The sequence below is a fragment of the Engraulis encrasicolus genome, chromosome 6, assembly GCF_034702125.1.
Source record: "Engraulis encrasicolus isolate BLACKSEA-1 chromosome 6, IST_EnEncr_1.0, whole genome shotgun sequence".
Lineage (NCBI taxonomy): Eukaryota > Metazoa > Chordata > Actinopteri > Clupeiformes > Engraulidae > Engraulis > Engraulis encrasicolus.
Genome location: NC_085862.1, coordinates 45,091,798 through 45,111,963, shown reverse-complemented (window position 1 = coordinate 45,111,963; position 20,166 = coordinate 45,091,798). Strand labels below are relative to the sequence as shown.

Here is a 20,166-nt window from a genome sequence, read left to right as displayed (position 1 = left end):
AAAATGGCTGCTCATTCCAGTTCGCCTTCCTCTGCCAGGCAAAAAATTGCGCACATCGCTCACAGGCACTCACTTTGCCGTCCACCGGGCCTCCCTGTAGACTCCAGTCTAGTGTCATTTGGTGCCCAGTGATGAAGGCACGGGAGGGAGCCATTTTCATACACTGCCACTTCCTCTTCTCTCCACTGGCTCCTGCATGCGCCATAGCAACTACTTTCAAAAATATGAGAGAGAGAGAGAGAGAGAGAGAGTCACCTGACCTCAGAGCGCCTCCGCAGGCGACACGATCGAAAAAGAAAAGAAAACCTGCCTCCAGCAGGGGTTCTTTCAGAGGAAAGCATTTTTTATAGGATTTGCCTGTGGGGGGAGACCTGAAATTCAGCCTTAGAAGAGAAGAAAAGAGAAATAAGGGAAGAGAAGAGAAGAGAAGAGAAGAGAAGAGAAGAGAAGAGAAGAGAAGAGAAGAGAAGAGAAGAGAAGAGAAGAGAGGGGATGATGGAAGAGAGAGAGAGAATAAGGTGGGGTGGGGTGTGAAGGAGAAGTGGACTGTGTCATTGTTTGAGGTGCCATGCCTGGCTGTGTAGCCCACATGTTGGGATATGACCCAGATGTGCAGTGCCCTGAGAGGCAGTAGGCGCTGGTAACTACTGTATGAGCAGCCCTGCCACGGTCATTATTTTGCCCTGGAGGAAGGCTCCTCTCTCTCCATGCACTCCTCTTCTTTACTCTCCTCTTCTCTTCTTCATTCATCTCTCCTCTCCTCTCTTCTCTCCTCTTCTCTCCTCTCCATGCTCCTTCATCTTTCCTCTCATTACCGCTCTTGTTTTCTCTCCTCTCCTCTCCTCTCTTCTCCACTCTCATCTCCTTTCTTCATCTCGCTTCCCTTCCTTCTACTCTTCCACTGCTGCTTCCTGATGCCTGGTGCACTGCTGGGCTAGCCACTGCAGTAAGGTCGCTCTACTCAATGGCAAAAAATGATCTTACATCTCTAAAAAAAAAAAAGATCTTACATCTCTAAAGATATATCAAGCCCTTTTTATATATCCAAAACATCTTTCTAGTGTTGCAACATCCCAGGCTTAGGGGAATGCACTCAGACATTAACACATGCACACAGACAGGCAGTGCTAAAGTGTGTGTGTTTGTGTGTGTGTGTGTGTGTGTGTGTGTGTGTGTGTGTGCGTGCGTGCGTGCGTGCGTGCGTGCGTGCGTGCGTGCGTGCGTGCGTGCGTGCGTGCGTGCGTGCGTGCGTGCGTGCGTGCGTGCGTGCGTGCGTGTTTGTGTTTGTGCGTGCGTGCGTGCGTGCGTGCGTGCATTCGTGCGTGCATTCGTGCGTGCATTCGTGCGTGCATTCGTGCGTGCATTATTTTTTTGTAAACCTTTCAGAGGTGTTTGGAACTTGAGAATGACATCTTAGATGTCAATGATGCCTAATGTCATGATAATGCAGCCAATCAAAAGCTTTTTATTTCTAAATGCCAGTGTTGCACATAATAAAGACAAAATGAATATGTGTAGATACATTAAATATAAAAGAGGAAAAAGAGCAGTCCTAGGCAAGGCAAGGCAAGTTTATTTGTATAGCGCATTTCATACACAGGTGCAACTCAATGTGCTTTACAAGATTAACAAATGCAAAAAAGAAAGGAAACATGGAAGAAAGAAGGAATTATATTAGTCAAAGAACATTTAAAACATTAAGATAAAACATAAGGTAAAATGAGAATAATAAAATAAAAAATAAAATAAACATAAGTCCTATACATGTACATAGCAGCTGCATACTAGTAGTGCTTCTCACAAAAAGGGTGTCATCAGAAATGAAAGAAATTGATGTAAATGTGCCTTAAAGTTAATGTTTAGCATACATTAACATGACGACATCCAAAATACACAAGCTCAGATGTGACATGCACTCCTGAGGTGAAGAAGACATGAGTAATGAGGTTGCAATTTAAACCTTATATTGCCAGCGGTAGAAATGCAGTATGTACAGAATACGACTGAAATGGGAAAAGACCATTACAAGCTTATTACAGCAAAGAACCAGCAACACGAGGTCCCTATGGCTATGTAATTTAGCCAGCACAGGAAAGCATCAATACCAATTGACTAATTATGCAAACATCCTCCAAGGACACAGTCATGTTGTGCTGCAGTCCTGCACAGGACCGAAGGCAGGCTTGTCGATTAAAAGAACACAAAGAGGATTTAAGTGTGCAGACATTTTTCTGCATAGTTAACAAAATCAGTGTTAATTCAAAACTTAGAAACTCCTCTGGGTCCAAATGCACTCTATACAACGTTAAATCAACCCTCTAAGTGTTGAAATAGCACTACATGTTCCCTGCGTGCTGCAGTGTGCAAGGCTGTGTCTGTGTTTGTGTTATGTATAACGATGCCACTTGTTATTACATGTGCATGGCACTGATGCCGTCGCAGTGCCCTTCCAAATACTCAGTGTCCCATAAACAAAAGGCAGCGTCTAACTCAGAGAGAGCCAGGCCCAGGGCCCATCTCACCATTTGCTGTCAGAGGCAATATCTTACCCCACTGCACTGCACTGCAATGCACTGCCCTGCCCACACATAAACAAAGCTCTCCACGTCCTGTTCAGGTTTTTATTGCCACTACAGATCAATCTGATTCTCCTCACTCACAAACCTTTTGGAGGTAAAACAAAAAAAAAGTTTTAAAAGAAATTGAGCAGGAAGGTAAGAAAAATGAGCAGGGAGCTCCAGAGGCAGTGGCCCATAAGAATGGCCAATAAAGACGTCACCCAAGCTCAGCGGCACACCATTCGTTTTATTCCCCTGACTTCAGTGTTATTTACTATGCCCGTTCTTGGTCCACCTCCCCAACTCTATAACTTTAACTTGAACAACAACAACAACAACAACAACAACAACAACAACAAAAACAAGGCAATGCAGAACAAAACACCTGCACTAGAGCTCCTTTTAGCGACTGCAGTGGGTTCGGTACAGCAGCAAGTGTGGGTTAATGATCAGGGGACTGGTGTGTGTGTGGTGGGGGGATAGGTCACAAAAGGGCGCCCAAATTAACGCCCACACACACACACACACCGCTTTTCCCTTTCTAATTCCACAGGTAGCATGCAGGGTCCAGGACCATTTTGTGTCCAGGGACACTCAACTTTTTAATCTATCCATGGTACAACAAAAGAGATGCTGTATAACAAAAAAAAGTATCCTCACTTTTCACACCATGCCCGCACAGGAGTCATCATGGCCCATCTCTCCCCTTCTCTCACTCTCTCTCTCTCTCTCTCTCTCTCTCTCTCTCTCTCTCTCTCTCTCTCTCTCTCTCTCTCTCTCTCTCTCTCTCTCAATCTCAATCTCTCTGATCGGCTGGGTTTTTATGTCCTCAGAGCCAGACGGAGGACTGGGGAGGTTTGGCCAATGAGGAGATCTTATAATGAAGGGGCTAGAGTCCAGGCCTGCTGCCAGAGGCTCGGTAATGACTAGACTGACCTGGTCAGTCAGCATGGGGTTTCTTTTCAAGCCATTCCCAGCAAGCAAAAAAAAAAAACCTCACAAGTTGCTGCCGTGTTGGAGTGAGCGCATGTGGCACTCCTCTCTCTCTCTCTCTCTCTCTCTCTCTCTCTCTCTCTCTCTCTCTCTCTCTCTCTCTCTCTCTCTCTCTAATTCATTTTCTGTCTGTCTGTCTGCCTGTGTCTCTCTCTGTCTGTTTGCCTGTCTCTGTCTCTATCTCTCTCTCTCTCTCCCTCATCTGGAGTGCTGTCAGTGGGTAGGGGAAATCCGCGGTCCTCCTCCACGATCTGCTCCACTCAGTGCCAGACCATTAGCAGCAGCCTGCACACTAATTGCTTAGCATGTGGATGTGCAATAGAGCCTTCATCTAGAATTCTAGAATTCTCTTGAGTCTTCTAGAACCGTGTGGCAATGCAGCTTGGTGTGTGGTGCATTACATTTGTCTGTCTGTTGTTAATTGAGTTAAACCGTCAGGTACCCGTAAATGTAAGAAATGTCTTGCATCGCTGTGCACACCAGGGGCCTATACTACAAAGTTGGAAAGGAGTAAACTAGGTTAACTTAAGAGGTAAATCATCTAATAGAATAGCCTGTCCTCATGAGGAATCCAGGCTATTAGATGATTCACCTCTTAACTTAGCCTGGCTTACTCCTGAACCAGCATGATAGACCCCAGATATAAGATAACTGAAGTTGTTTTTGTTGGCTTGTATTTGAAAGGAGCATGCACACTGATGTATGGATTTAATAAAAACCACAGAAGTGTGCTTTGATTAAACTACCTGTGAGATGTGAGAAGTAGGCTATGCATTGTGCATTTTCATTTCCAAGGACAGAATGAAACATTACTATGCATCACAGAGCCTGAGATAAACAGAAATCTTATTTTAAATTAATGCATGGCGAGTCAGAGTAGAAAAATCTATAAAATATATAACAGACAGACCAATGTATGCAAGACACTACCCCACCGCTCTTCGAAAAGGGCCACAGTATTGCAACATCTAGGAAATAGCTATTACTGTGTGTCATCTGAATGAGATAAGAGCTCGGCAATGCATGAATATTTTATTTTGAAATGCAGCCTGGTATGGTGGCCTCTGTCTCAGACAAACGCAAGTGTGGCTGTGAGCACTTGCTGCACATTGTGCACCAAGAGTCTATTATGTCCAGTATATTTCTTGCTTCCTCCAAGGTGGTCATGTGTTCACCAGGGTTTGTTGTGGTTGGAATGCAAAAAAAATAACCTAACCTGGATTCATTAGGTGCCACATATATCCAAAATGACCTGATTTGACATACCTGTCCAATTCAACCCAGTGATTGCCTGGCTGAGTGATCACCTGGTTGAGTTGAACAGGTAAAACCGGGTCATTTGGAATATGTTGCCCTGGGTTGTAATTAATGAATACAGGTGGACCATCCCCGCTACCAACACCTAGAGGCATCATTTTGAAAAGTTGCCAGTATGTCGGTAAGCACAATGGCTCGATTTTGGTGCTGATCTAGAGCAAGGCGGAGGGCTGCGCTTGACGAGAGCTCTTTTGTTCTGGTGTACTCTGTCTGATCAGCTCTGTCATCAGCTGTATTTTCTGACACACGAGTGACTGAGCATTTATGGGCATGACCAGAGTGACCACACCTCAGCTGCATTTCCTTTAGAATATACTTACCAAGCTCTTATTTCCTCTGTGCGTGCGTGCGTGCGAGCGTGTGTGTATTACCATACACAACACGTGTGTGTTTGTGTGCATGTGTATGTGTCTCTGTCAGAGGAGTACTTAGTTTCCCTGTCAAGGCGTATTCATAGAGCACAGAGCACTTGATGGCTGGAGTGACCTTGTTTCCCCTACTCAGACGGGCTCAGCATTTAACTGTAATGGTTTGGGTTTGCTGTGCCAGCCTTGACTGCTTGATCAGAACTATTGTAGCTCCCGGACTCATGGCAATTGCTCTTATCCCTAAGTACCCCTGGTGTGTATCTGTATGTGTATGTGTGTGTGTGTGTGTGTGTGTGTGTGTGTGTGTGTGTGTGTGTGTGTGTGTGTGTGTGTGTGTGTGTGTGTGTGTGTGTGTGTGTGTGTGTGTGTGTGTGTGTGTGTGTGTGTGTGTGCGTGCGTGCGTGCGTGCGTGCGTGCGTGTGTGCTCCTGGTATTGCCATTACATGATGTGGGGGATCAAATGGGGATCAAAAGTTTTGGGAACCAAATCTCGGTTTGGCTATGGAGTGTGCAAAGGGTACTCTTGGATTAAACCAATGTTCCATCGTCTCTGTCCCATCACTCATCTGAGTTCCTTAATTAAACCAAAAGGCATTTAGTCTGAGATTTGCTGAGCCATTATTCTTCCTGAAAGAGATTTTTTTCTGTACAAGCGCTTTCAGTAAGTGGTGTCAATCAGTGGAAGTAATTTCTCTCTCTCTTTTTTTTATCAGTCTCCATATTTGGTCCTCTCTTAATTGCACACTCTCATTCTCTGTGAGTCTCCCTCTCATTATTTCATCCTTTCTCCACATCTCTTCTTTCTTTCTTTCTTTCTTTCTTTCTTTCTTTCTTTCTTTCTTTCTTTCTTTCTTTCTTTCTTTCTTTCTTTCTTTCTTTCTTTGTGTGTGTGTGTGTGTGTGTGTGTGAGAGAGAGAGAGAGAGAGAGAGAGAGAGAGAGAGAGAGAGAGAGAGAGAGAGAGAGAGAGAGAGAGAGAGAGAGAGAGAGAGAGAGAGAGAGAGAGAGAGAAACTAGGGCACTGAGAGCAGGACCTCTGCCAAGGCCAAGGGCCCTGTCTTGCACATTTTTTTAAGTTAAAAAAAAAGCTTCATCAGCTCTTTGATGCTTATCCAGATTTCAAAGGGTTCTCCTCCAGCCTCATACTGCCTCTCCCACTGGGTATGGGGAATTTCCATGAAATTCTGCAACACAAACAAATAATAACCTCCTCTACAAATTTGTACAGAGGATAATGAGAGAACATGAAGGAAGTACATGATGTGATTATTATTAGAAATGAAACATTCGGAAGCACAGAAAAAAATACTATTGTGGTAGATTGTGTTCATATCTCTACATATCCTGTGGGGGAAGTTAAGACAGAAATTTCCTCTGCTTGGTGACTTTTAGATTTTTAAGCACTTTAGGCTGATGAACTTGTCCAGTGGTCCAGTCTTGAACCCATGACTGAGTTTTAATGAAAGCTGCCAGGTTAGGGAGTTTAAGTAGCAAGCGTGGTGGAGAAGTCTTTTGAGCAGCGAGCTGGAGTACCAAGCAGCCCCCTTATGCCAGATAATTACGTCGCAAAAGGCAGCGTTTCTCGGGGGGAATCAGAACGAAACCATTTTTAATTAGTTCTTAATGGAAAACTATATGCGGCGCTCGAGCGGGTGGTTTCAAACGTAAGTAGATGGAAGGGGAGCGCTTTGTTAGCAAAATTGTGGTGCCTCAGCAGATTCCTGAAGCATTACTGCTGAGCTGGTTTCATGCTGGAGGTAAGATGGGGGATGAGAGAGAGAGAGAGAGGGAGAGAGAGAGACAGAGAGAGAGACAGAGAGAGAGACAGAGAGAGAGAGTGTGTAAGTGGGGTGGTTGGTTTAAAGAGAGAGAAACAGGAGTATGAGTTTGGGTAGGGTAGGGTGTTTGTGGGTGTGGAGGGGTGGGGCTGGGGGGTCTGGAAGTAAAGTGGATTTGCAGAATGAGAGCATGAGAGGACATGAGAGGTGGATGGTTGAGAAAGAGAGAAGGAGAGTGGAGAGTGAAGAGGTAGCCATAGGCTGTAGTTGGGCGACTGAGTGGTTTAGAAAGAAGTCGAAAAATGTTCGAAAGATGTTTGAGTGGAATGGTGGAATGTGTTTGAAGGGTTGCAGACACAATGGGGCAAAAAGAGAGCTTGAGAGTAAGGCTAAATCCCATTACACCCCCATTACACCGCCTTTCCCCTTCCCCTCCGTTTTGCGCATTCATGTGTAGGGGTAGTGGCATCTAGATTCACGTAAAGACAGAGGGGTAGGGGTACGGCGAAGGGCTTTCCACCACTCAAAACTGAGATTTTCCGACTAGAGACCACACTCCAGACGGAGGGCTACGTCAGATTTCCCTGAATGCATTGCGAATTACCGGTACTTTAAAAATTTGGCGGCAAGCCGCAGCATCCACACCTCCACACAAGTATTTTCACCACAATTGACGGTTTTAAAGTGGTATTAATTATTCCATTGTACTAGGTTTAACATTGCCCCAATGTGTCATTGTCTCCGTGAAACGCACATGAAAAAAATCACTATTAACTTCAACCTAATGCATGGAATTAGTGACAGCTGTGAGTGTTGTTCCGTGATTGTTGAAGGGGTGTCTCAATTCGTAGGGGTTGCGTTTAAAGCCCTACACCTTGCGGTTTCGTTGAAAAGCACGAGGGGCAAGAGGAAGGCGTAGGGGTAGAGATTAGTAATGGGAAAGGCCCTAAGTGAGGTGGATGGTTGAAAGACAGAGGAGAGGATAAAGTGACGAGTGAGGAAAAGTTAGTTACAGAACTAACAGAAGAAGAGTGAGTGTGTTTGTAATAAGAGAGTGATGTCTTACACAATACATTTAGTCCTGAGGGGCATGCAGGCCCACACCCTTATATGAATGATTCAGCATGTATTCTTTCTCCTTCCAATCCCCACATCCGTCCTCCCTCCCGCTTGAACTCTTTACCCCACAGGTATGATGAGCCAAAATGTGGCTGCAGAGTCTTCTGGGCTTTTCCAGAACTAGCCTAACCAGGCGGGCAGGAGGTGAATATTGGGTGTTAAAATATCTGTGTATCTGTGTCGGTAGATTCCCCCATAGCATTTATACTACATCACAGCTTGTTGTTGATAGAATTGTAAGTGCAATAGGCTCTTGACACAGGGTAGAGCACCATATCTCCTACACTGTGTGTAAACCGTGTGTAAAATTGTATACTGTATGTGTGTTAGACTCCCCATAGTTTTTATACATCACACAACTATTGATGTATTTGTATTTCTATAACTAAACAGGATAGAGCTCCACATCCCCTCCACTAACAGTGTGCTGTCCATGGCGGTCATTTTTGCCCCTTGGTTGTATGTTTCTGGGGGATAATATAGGTGATAGACTGTCAACGCTGCCAAATCCCAGGTTCAGAAATGCTCAAACCCTTCCATGGTTTCATTCTAACAGAGATGATTTTAGTCAAGTCAAGTCAGGTGTACTTTATACAAAAATCTGTGTTTGCACTAGTCAGTGTGCCGTAAGAAGATAGACACACACACACACACACACACACACACACACACACACACACACACACACACACACACACACACACACACACACACACACACACACACACACACACACACACACACACACACACACACACACACACACACACACACACACACTTTACTGGTGTCGCTGGTCTACCTGTCCAGGGTGCTCATTACGAACTGCTAATTCCTAACTGGTTGGATCACATTTAGAGCAGGATTTAAAAAAAATCTTTCTTTCAGTCTTTCTGAACCTCGTATTGGCAGCTCTAATAGCGGTCTTTCATATTGCTCCATTCCACCAATACTGTTCAACAGACCACACAATTTCCTCGATAAAACTAATTCACAGATGAAGGTGGGGGGAGGTTTTATGTGAATTATGTGCCAACGTAGATTTATCGTCCCCTTGTAGAAAAAAAAGAAAATGATTTGTGTGTGTGTGTGTGTGTGTGTATGTGGTGAACGAATTAGATCCCTTTTGTAGCGTCCAGTTTTGTCCAGTACTCCCTGCTGTGAAGTGTAATTTGTCTTCTGTGTGGCTTTTGTGTTGCGTTGGCGATAAGGAGCCCACTGCCAGGAGTCCCATTGCTCTAGCTCTTAGTGAAAGATCTAACGCATTGCATTCCTCAGGGAGGGAGATGAGAGAGAGAGAGAGGGAGGAGAGAGAGAGAGGGAGGAGAGGGAGAGAGATGGATGGAAGGAGAGAGAGAGAGATGGAGGGAAGCCAGTGTGTCGTTCTGGCCTCTGATCAGAGTTTGCAGGCAGCAAAGCCTCCAGTCAATGGAGAGAGCTCCCTCTGCAGTTCACACACACACACACACACACACACACACACACACACACACACACACACACACACACACACACACACACACACACACACACACACACACACACACACACACACACACACACACACACACACACACACACACACACACACACACACACACAATCTCTCTCTCTCTCTCTCTCTCTCTCTCTCTCTCTCTCTCTCTCTCTCTCTCTCTCTCTCTCTCTCTCTCTCTCTCTCACACACACACACACACACACACACACACACACATACACACACACACAGACTTTCTCACATGCACTCACACACTCTCACAACACGTGCATGCACTGCACACAAACTCTTCACACTATACGTACAGCAATACACACTTTACTATCGCAGATCTGCAGCAATGCAGTACTACATTTGGACAGGAACTCTGGTTTGAAATATTGTTCCCATAAAAGTGACAATAGGCAGATATATCTAAAATCTGTATCTGAATTGACGTGTAGTCCCTTTGACTCGCACAGAAACAAAATTTGCATACAGTATCGAATCTGGAGAAAAGGATTGTGGGTAGGTTGGGGGGTGGCTTTGCAATACAATATTGATCAGATGGCTAATAATGCTCTGTTCATTGCACATTGAAGTATATGTCTCCATTAAACTCGGAGCCAACACTCACACATCCAGATGCTGCTGTATTGTTTGTTTACTCTGAGCCCTTGGTTGTTGGTACACACACACACACAGAAATGGCAAATGGGGCAGTATTCCTTTTCCTTAGAACAATTGAACTGCTACCAATACAACGGCTCTTTTTCAGAAACATGTACTCTCGAACATACAATGTAATATCATACAGGATATGTCCTCTATTTTAAAAAAAAACACATTACACCTGGAGGCACAACATTGTACCGGATGTGTCCCTTTATTTCTCTGTGTGTACACCCTCCCTCACTCATACATCAAGAAGCTGTAGTGCGCCCCTGCGCCCTGCGATCCTGCGCCCCTTGGTGATCATATTGTCTGCACTCTGCATGTCCTCTTGCCTGCTTACATGTCTCGCTTCCTCCATCCCCCAGTAGGAGTCATGTGTTTAGAGGGTCATAGTGGGTGTGGTGTGGCTTGCCTTGCCTTGCCTTGCCTTGCCTTGTCTTGCCTCTGGTGCCATGAGGAGTCTGTAGAAGTTTTATGGTGTATGTGCGTTTGTCTGCATCTCTTGTCTTTGCATTGTGTCTTTCTATCTATCTCTCTGTCTGTCTTTCTTTCTCTGTCTTTCTCACTCTCTCTCTCTCTCACTCTCTCAGCCCCGACATGAGTACTTTAATGTGCCAGTGTATTAAATGCCTGCTGTCACTGCTGCTCCCGCCGCTGCTGCTGCCGCTGCTGCTGCTCCTCCCGCCGGCCGCCATTGGTGCAGCCAGCTGTCCGTCAAGCATGCCGCGATGAGACTCGTCCCCTCATGTTCCGCCCACTGCACCGCCCCTGCATCCACTCGGCCGCGTCTCCTCCTCCTCCACCTCCTGTTCCTCAGCCATCACCTCCTCCTCCTCCACCATCACCTCCTACACCTGCTTGTACACCACCACCACCACCACCACCTCCACCTCCTCCTACTCTCGCATCGTCATCAGCAGGGAACAGTCAACACTCTCCGGGGCCATGTGGGGCCTGGTTCTCCTCCATCACTCATAAACAACAACACAGCAACACCACTTGCAAACAACATTAAGAAAATCGCAATCATACACGTTTTTTATGTGACTGCTGTGTATATGGTTGGTTTGTTTTTTAGAACTTCCACCATGTCATTCTCATGCACTCATCATGACATGTTCTGGTGAGAGAAGCCATAATTTTGGTCACTTTTCTGATTTTTGAAATTGTGTTGCAGACACATACAGTAGGTTATTGTGTAGACATACCGTTCAAGTCAGGATGATTAGGAATGATGGTCAGTGTTGTAGGACTAGAACAACTGCCAGTGTTCTACTACTCCATGTAGGCTACATTACGTTACAATTGCCGTCTGAATTACTGTAAAACTGATTTAATAGGATATTTGAAACTGAATTAAGCCATTTAGCAATGCCATGAAACTTTTTGAAGCACTTCTTATACAGTATATGGACCTATTTAACTGTGTACATCACAGCAGGGTATTTTAGTGAGACATTTATTGTAGATTTATTTGTGTAAAAGTAAACATTTTACATGTATTTTGGATAAGCCTTTAGTAATGAAATTCTCTCTTTTACCATGTATGTGTTTGGATGTTGCATAATCAAAGTATTAGTTATTTCAGAATTTGCACAGTATGATAGTTAGTGAAATTATTTATTCATGTGTTGTCCTGACGATAAATAAAATTTGGTCAGTGAAATGTGTTTGACAGCATCTAATGTAACTGATTATTTGATATTTAATTCGGTATTCCACTTGAATCCCATCATATTGTGGAATACTCAGCATGACTGATTCAAGTGAACCAACCCTGAAGTTTGTGTTGTCTGAGGAAAATCTCTGCCTTTGTTGAGCACCTCACTTCTAAGGAAGATTATATCTAAGCATCTCTTATAGCATTCATCAATGCGTCTCATTATTCAGGCATAATGATCCCATTCCTCCTTTCATTTACATTCATTGCACGGGTGAACTTTTGTATCATAGGTGCATCTTAGTCCAATATTTTCCAGTATTTTAAATTCCCAAGGACCTCATCTGACTCATCAGATGTAGATATATTCAAGGATAGGTCCTCAAGGACAAAAAGCTTAAAACACAAGCTTAAAAACAACTCCTTCTCAGACTATAAAAATGTCTACTAATGAGGGAGGGTATGAACTCCTTTTGGTGTTTTTTTGTTCCCATTCCCACAACAAGATACTTTAACAAGATGTTATTTCAGAGTCAGAGATGTGATTAGGATATCATTCAGACAGTTGTCAGCCCATGGAGTCCGTAAGAAAATTATGGGCGTCTGTACCGCCTGAAACGGAATGGACTGGAACAAAATGATGTCCCTAAATTCTATTACACTTTGAAAATGTTAATGATCACGTTTTTTGGGGCACACTGTATTTCCTCCGTGTGACGCTGTGAGCTTTGCCCCCCCTTGAATCGTTCGGATATTACCAACCCCCACCCCCAAGTTGTTTTAGGGGCTCATCCCTGAGGGACCTATTAGTGTTATATGTAGAATATGAAATATAATCCAAGCTATTTCATCTCCATCACCAAAGATGAAAAGTACTCTGCCCTGCCGTGGCTCAGGCGGTGGGGTGATGGGCCGCTGCTCTGCTTCAGCGGCGACCCGGGTTCGATTCCGGCCCATGGTCATCTACTGATCCTTCCCCGTCTCTCTCTCTCCCGCTTGCTTCCTGTCTCTGCCTCACACCGTCCTGTCAATAAAGTCATAAAAAAGCAGCTGAGAAAAAGATGAAAAGTACTTTAAGTATTGCTCTAAATCAGCAATCCTCCAAATGATTCCCTATAAGCAGCAGCTCCTTGGCACTCCTCCTCAAGAGCCTCCATCGGCCTACACAGCGAAGCACGCGCTGCGCTGGGGTCTCCAGATACATCAAGAAATTAATTTGTCTGATTTTTGTTCCCCCGTTTTGCGCTGCCTCAGCAGCTTGTGGCGTTTTTGTAGCTGATTACTTGCATACGGAGGCAGTATTACGCTGCGGCAGGCAGGCAGACAGGTAGGCAGGCAGGCAGGCAGGCAGGCAGGCAGGCAGGCAGGCAGGCAGGCAGGCAGGCAGGCAGGCAGGCAGGCAGGCAGGCAGGCAGGCAGGCAGGCAGGCAGATTCCCCGTCCTGTCTCTGAGGGATTTCCTCCTAATGAGCTGGTGGCAAAACTAACTAATGCTGCAGACAGCACAACACACACACACACACACACACACACACACACACACACACACACACACACACACACACACACACACACACACACACACACACACACACACACACATCACAATCTCTCTCTCTCTCTCTCTCTCGCTCTCTCTCTCTCTCTCTCTCTCTCTCTCTCTCTCTCTCTCTCTCTCTCTCTCTCTCTCTCTCTCTCACACACACACACACACACACACACACACACACACACACACACACACACACACACAATTTAGACTTCATTACCCACCATGTCATGCCACCAGGAATCACAAGCTGAAATAACATTAAGGAAGGCCATGCAGGCTAGGATGTAGTTTAGTAATGACAGCATCATTGATAGCAGGAGGTGACACAAACTACTGCATTTTCTGGGTCTTGTGCCAGGTCCATATCAACACAACCACTACCTACTGTACGGCATTACATACTTTGTCCATTTTATTGCAAAACCTTTAGAGGGGTGCTTGTCTAGTGAGTCGTGATATACAGTATACACTGGTTTGTGCTAATTTATTGAATCCCTATATAGAAAAATCTCAATAATATAAAAGTTCCCTGTATCAACATTACACTACATTACATTACATCGCATTTGGCTGACGCTTTTATTAACCAAAATGACTTACAATCGAGGGCATAATCATAGCTGACATCACTTGTAGAAACACAGGAAATATACAGAACAACAAGTGCAGATGCTAAGTAGGGTTAGTTTTTTTTAAAAGGTACATTAACACATGGTTAAGTAGAGTACAATCTCACAATACACATCAGTTCAAGCATTAGTGTAGTAGATGGTCAACGGAGAGAGGAGGCCTCAATTAAAATACAACTCAACAGACCAGACATCCAGGATGTGATTTGTAGGGGGGTATGGGTGGGATTGTCCCCCCTTCTGATTTAGTTTTTAATGTATATCTACATTAATGTTGCTTAATAAATTGACACCCCCTTCTGTTTTTTTGGTCACATGTTTCACAAATTATATTATGAAAAATTATACATAACTTGGCTGAAGCACTCACTTCAGCCTTTTTTGTGACACACAGGCACGCACAAGCTTTCATTCCTATTGTTGTGGGCCACTCTCTTATAAAAGCAAAGGACCATGCTCAAACCAAGGCAACAGTTTTACTTGAAGTTTTGTCATTAACAACAAAACAACCAAGAAAAAAAACAATTGCAGATGCACGCTATGCAGGGACACACACACACACACACACACACACACACACACACACACACACACACACACACACACACACACACACACACACACACACACAAACACACACACACACACACACAAACACACACACACACACACACACACACACACACACACACACATACAACCATCACGGGCAGACAAACAAGACGTACAGACACACACACACACACACACACACACACACACACAGACCTGGTGTCCTGAGATGATTGACAACATCTGGGGATGGCTATGAAAGTAAGGCTCAATCCTGACTCTAATTGGCTTTTCCATCCATCTTTAACTGTAGGCTCTACTGTATATGATCATGAGTCATTCGTCAGCATTCAGCAGGGCTGCATAGGAGCAGTGTTGCCAGATGTGTCTGACCAAATCCTGCCCAAAATGCATTCAAAAACCGCCAAAATGTGCTAGATTCCGCCCAAATTCAACAAATTACATTGACTTCTATGGGCACAAACCGGCTGAAAAAAACGCCAAATGGCCAATTTTTCCCGTTTTTACCCGCAGACGCTTGTCGCAAGTAGCCCAATCTGGCAACACTGCATAGGAGACAGGGTACAGTCAGCTCTAGCTGTAGCTGCAGCCTAGGCGCCCCACTTGCCAGGGTGCCCCAGTTGGCCAAAGGGGGGTGGGGAATGGGAGGACAGAATTGTGAAAAGAGGCAGTATTGAGATTTGTCTGCAAATACTGTATGTTACTTCTTTTTTTTGCTCGTAATTGTGATGCTGGCTATGTAGTTTTGCAGTGAAATTTGAATTATGAGGGGTCCTCCATCAACCTGTAGCCTAGGGGACCCAGTCCATCTTAATCCGACCCAGGGTACATCACTAGGGTAAAGGACCATGGAACGGCAAAGAGTCCATTCTGATGCCTCTGCGGCCATCTTCAAACCCGACCATCTTGAAAGCATTAGCTTCCAAAAATTAACGACTTCATATGTCTCTTATATTAGCACACAAGTTTTGGGAAAACCCGCGCACCCATTCAAAAGTTACAACACAACACTGCTGTGTCGTAGGGCCACGGGGTTTGTCTAGTCTAACTGGTCTAGCTATTGCAACTTCAAAGCTCTGCAAGTGTTAGTCTGGCAAAGTTGTCTTGTAAACCGATTTCTCAGAGGGTGGGCCTTAAATCGTGTCTATGAAACACCTCCGTATGCAATTGGTTGAAGCTGCAATCAATCAGACGTCTCTTTCCTCTGATTTAGCTACCAACAAAGCCAATGACTGAACTGTCAGTGGCGTAAAGATACCCCATACAGAGCCATTGAAAATGCTCAAATTCTATTTGAATTTTGAATTTCACAAGATAGCCAACTTAGCCAGACTGACTCGGCCGCAGTACTTTGTGTAACGTCACAGGGTCAGTTGGATGGGCCCAGGGCCAGGCCTCCAGCTTCATGGACTAATCTGCTGAGAATGAATAACCTTTGCTCTTGTTCACACACTGCTCTTCTCTTTACTTTGTGCCAAACATTGTGCTAGGATGCCAAAGTAAGTGCCTTTTTTTGCTTCAAATGTCTTGTGTTTGTGTTGTGCACCTTGACCAAGCTAAACCATCCCAGTGTGTGTGTGTGTGTGTGTGTGTGTGTGTGAGAGAGAGACAGAGAGAGAGAGAGAGAGAGAGAGAGAGAGAGAGAGAGAGAGAGAGAGAGAGAGAGAGAGAGAGAATGTGTGTGTGCTCATGCACGTGTGTGTTTAGCATTAATCCATCTCCTGCTTGCCAGCTGTTTTCCTTCTGCTTAAAGACAACCAAGTGTTCTCTCACAAGACATGGATTATTATTTGCACATTTTGTGCCTGTTTTAAAATATTCACTACGAAATTGAAAACCTTAAACTTTATATAACCTGCAATGTGCTGCCAGTATTATATAATAAGACTTTAATAATTTATTGTCACAGAACACCCAGATGCGGACTTTCCATTAGGCAAACCTAGGCAATTGCTTGGGGCCCGTCCAAATCTGTCCTTCATAGGGGCCCCAACTGTCAGACCAATCACGAAACACAAAAAAGTATGCTTGATCTTGATCAAAAGTAAGCTTGTCACTTATGTTAAGTAATTGAATATATATATGAGACAAAACACTAAAACAGCACCAAAACACAGACTTTTTTTATGTCTATATAATTACTTGGGGCCCATGATTACATTTCGCCTAGGGCCCCAAAATGGCTAGATCCGCCCCGGAGAACCCTGAAATTACGTTTTTTTCCACTCCATCATTTTACATTCATACTGCCTATTCACATTATGTAAATAAATAACAAAGCAGCACAGCATATAAAGCGTGTTTAGTTTAGTTTGGTTGATCTACCAAGATTAGTTTAACTTTAACAATTGATGCCTGTCCCTTGGTCAGATGTAGCAGTCTACACAGTGCCAACCTTACACAAATCTAATGCAAAGGGAGGTAGACATGTTGACTGTGCTCTTGTCAAAGCTCAGTATTTCGCATGGCCTGACTCAAAAACAGTCCCACCCTTCCACTCCCACCCTTCCACTCCACTACCTCACTCCATGACTGAGATGTCCTTGAGCAAGGCACCTACAGTAATCCCATACTGCTCTGGGGATTAGAACCAATACCCTGGATAAAAGCATCAGCGTCATTAACATCACTCTGGATCCACAGAGCCTGTCCTTTGGAGGGGTGCATTTCAACTCTGTGTGGGGTCTGTACCATTCTATTTGCCCCTTCACTGAGCGTTGGCATGAAGCGGTCAGCAGTCAACATGGTGAAATAGTGATGTATTGGAATTTCCTCTCAGGCAAGGCAATTTTATTTGTATTGCGCATTTCATACATGAATGCAATTCAATATGCTGAACAGTAAAGTAAGATAAAAATTATGTAAAAGAAAATAACATGAAATAAAATAGAAATAAAAGCATAAGGCATGCCTGGTGAAAGTAGAATAAAAAGTAAAGATAAATGCTAGCCTAGAAATCTACAGCTTTTTGCTGTACGGGTCTGGCTGCGCTAGGCTAGATAAATGCAGGAAATAAGGGGTGGGGGGGGCAGTAGTTACATACTGTATGTTTGACTTTGGTCGCTTCCTCTTCTCTCCACTCCTCCCCTTCCCTCCCTGTAGGAAGCAGAGACCCCGCGGAGTGTTCTGGAAGAGATCGGATTGACATAAGCAGCACCATGGCCCTCATCTCCTGGCTCTCCCCCTTCCCCTCCCCCTCACCACGCCAGCTACCTGTCTATCTGTCTGCTCCAAGATGTAGCACGCACACACAGTTACAATCAAATGCACACACACACACACACACACACACACACACACACACACACACACACACACACACACACACACACACACACACACACACACACACACACACACACACACACACACACACACAGTGTGCTTCAGTGTCTTTTCCTGTCCAACCATTCCTATTGACATTTTACCTGCTGACCTGTCATAGTGTGTACACACACATGAAAAAACATAAAAGACATACTGTGTATAAACACACACATGCACATTATGTAGCATGGTAGAGATTTGCATCATTAGACGCGATCACAACATTGTTACCTTACAGGTTTTGTTACAGCCTTAAAGTAGATAATCAGTATTTAAGACTCATACACTGTCATTGCACCCACAACCTTACAGCAGAAAGACAAGACTTAAGGAAAGTTCATGAGTTTCAAATTAAACAAACAAACAAACGAAAAGCATTTGAGCAGCTATTAACGAGTAGACAAATGAGACCCAGACAGGTACACGTAGGTGGTTGATATTGGACTCCTTCTCGCTGACCCATTGTTTTAAAAAATGTAATTTAAAAATGTGCTATTGAAAGTGCAATCCAATGGATAGAAAGTGCAAAATACTGTAATGCGATTGTGTGTCAACATTTTTCATTTAGCATTGTTAAGACATGTTTACGTAAAAGGGAATCATTGTCCAAAACCAAAGATTTCTGTTTCCTTTTGATTATTATTCATTGTTTTTTCTCCCTTGGTTTACCTTGAGCAGTTACTGTAAGGCAGCATACAATGAGTTACACCACCAACACCTGTAAACCATTTGTAATCGGCTGTTACCGTTGAAAGCACAAGCGGGAAGTGAAGAAGAAGAAGAAGAAGAAGAAGAAGAAGAAGAAGAAGAAGAAGAAGAAGAAGAAGAAAAAGAAGAAGAGGAAGAAGAAAAAGATCATGATGTCACTGCCCCCTGAACATTCTCAGAGATTATTCCACCGTGTTTTGTGGTGAACTACTGTAGTATATGAGGTTATTTCCAGTGCAAGTGCTACTGAATTATGTCCAACTGAGGTATTGTATGTCTGTCACTGATGTCGTCTGCATTTGCAATCACTGCTGTGTATAATCCAGTTTACACCCCCACCCACCCACCAGAAAAACAATCCCCACCTGTTTTGTTCTACTACTGTAAGTATTTAAGGCATTATTTCAGTCATGCGTCTTATATGCCATGTGTAATTATGTCTAGTCATGGGGAAGTGTTTCTGTACCTGTACTTTGTTGTCTGTAATTCTGTGCAGCAGTGTTTGGTGTTTGGAACAAAGAATAGAAATAAATTTGTTTACCGCCGTTTGTATGACATGGCGTACACATTTCCACATTTCCATTGACAATTTGGCCACTTTCTTTTTATAAAACTTTCATGGGTCACGGAATCAAGCATTTTTCATGTAGTAAATCCCATGTTTAAAATTTGATTTACAAAATTAGCCTAATAAATGAGACAGCAGCAAACATAAAAGCAATCAGTGAGGACCACTATTGCACTGCAGGTGACTCAGAAAAGGGGCTGAATGTGCTAAACAGTGGACTTGACTATTTAAAAACAGTGTTCATAAAATATAATCTTTTTATCAATCATCTATTCAAGCGGAGTCCTCTCTTTGTGGCAGCTGTTTTTGGCACGGTGCACAATGAACACTGTAGCCGGCCATTTTATTTGTGGGAGCCAGGGGCAGTTGAGTGCCCATGAATTTTGCAAATACATATAGTGTTGTTCACAGCCCAACAACTTGCCTGTGGCTCCCCAGGGATCCAGGCAGTCCTTGTTAAGTGCATTTCTTTATTGACTGCAGTGTGGCTGGCTGGCAACGAGGAAAGAGCCCCAGCCAGAGACTGATCAGCAGCCAGCCACATGCAAATCGACAGACTAACAGACAGACAGACAGACAGACAGACAGACAGACACCGTGGGTAGGCATGCAGACATGCAGTACAGTAGGCTACTGATTCCCAAAGTTTTTTCTGCAAGGACCCCCATTTAAAGCTAAGATCATTTTTCGACTCACACCATACGTCTGAAGAAGTGTTTCTTTTTTAACCATTTATAGAGTGGCTATATGAAGCATATGTTCAAGGTTTTATTCAAACAGTCCCTTCTCTCCATGACCCCCATCCAGTTCCTCAACAAGCCCCCTTGGGGTAACGACCCCCAGTTAGGGAACCACTACAGTACAGAC

General features: G+C 44.1%; 1 protein-coding gene across 4 annotated transcripts in view; it reads left to right on the top strand.

The window, feature by feature from the left end:
- Positions 1-19,938, top strand: part of LOC134451354 (AP-1 complex subunit sigma-2) — a 52,268-nt gene extending 32,330 nt beyond the window's left edge. The window contains exons 5-6 of one of the 4 annotated variants that reach the window (XM_063201760.1): positions 3,392-3,477; positions 17,799-19,938. In XM_063201760.1, coding sequence (XP_063057830.1) covers positions 3,392-3,439 — 48 coding nt within the window. In that variant the 3' untranslated portion in view covers positions 3,440-3,477; positions 17,799-19,938. Of the gene's footprint in view, positions 1-3,391; positions 3,478-10,873; positions 12,066-17,798 lie in introns of those variants that run through there. The other 3 variants (XM_063201762.1, XM_063201761.1, XM_063201763.1) reach the window with 3 other exon arrangements.
- The last annotated feature ends 228 nt before the right edge of the window (positions 19,939-20,166 follow it).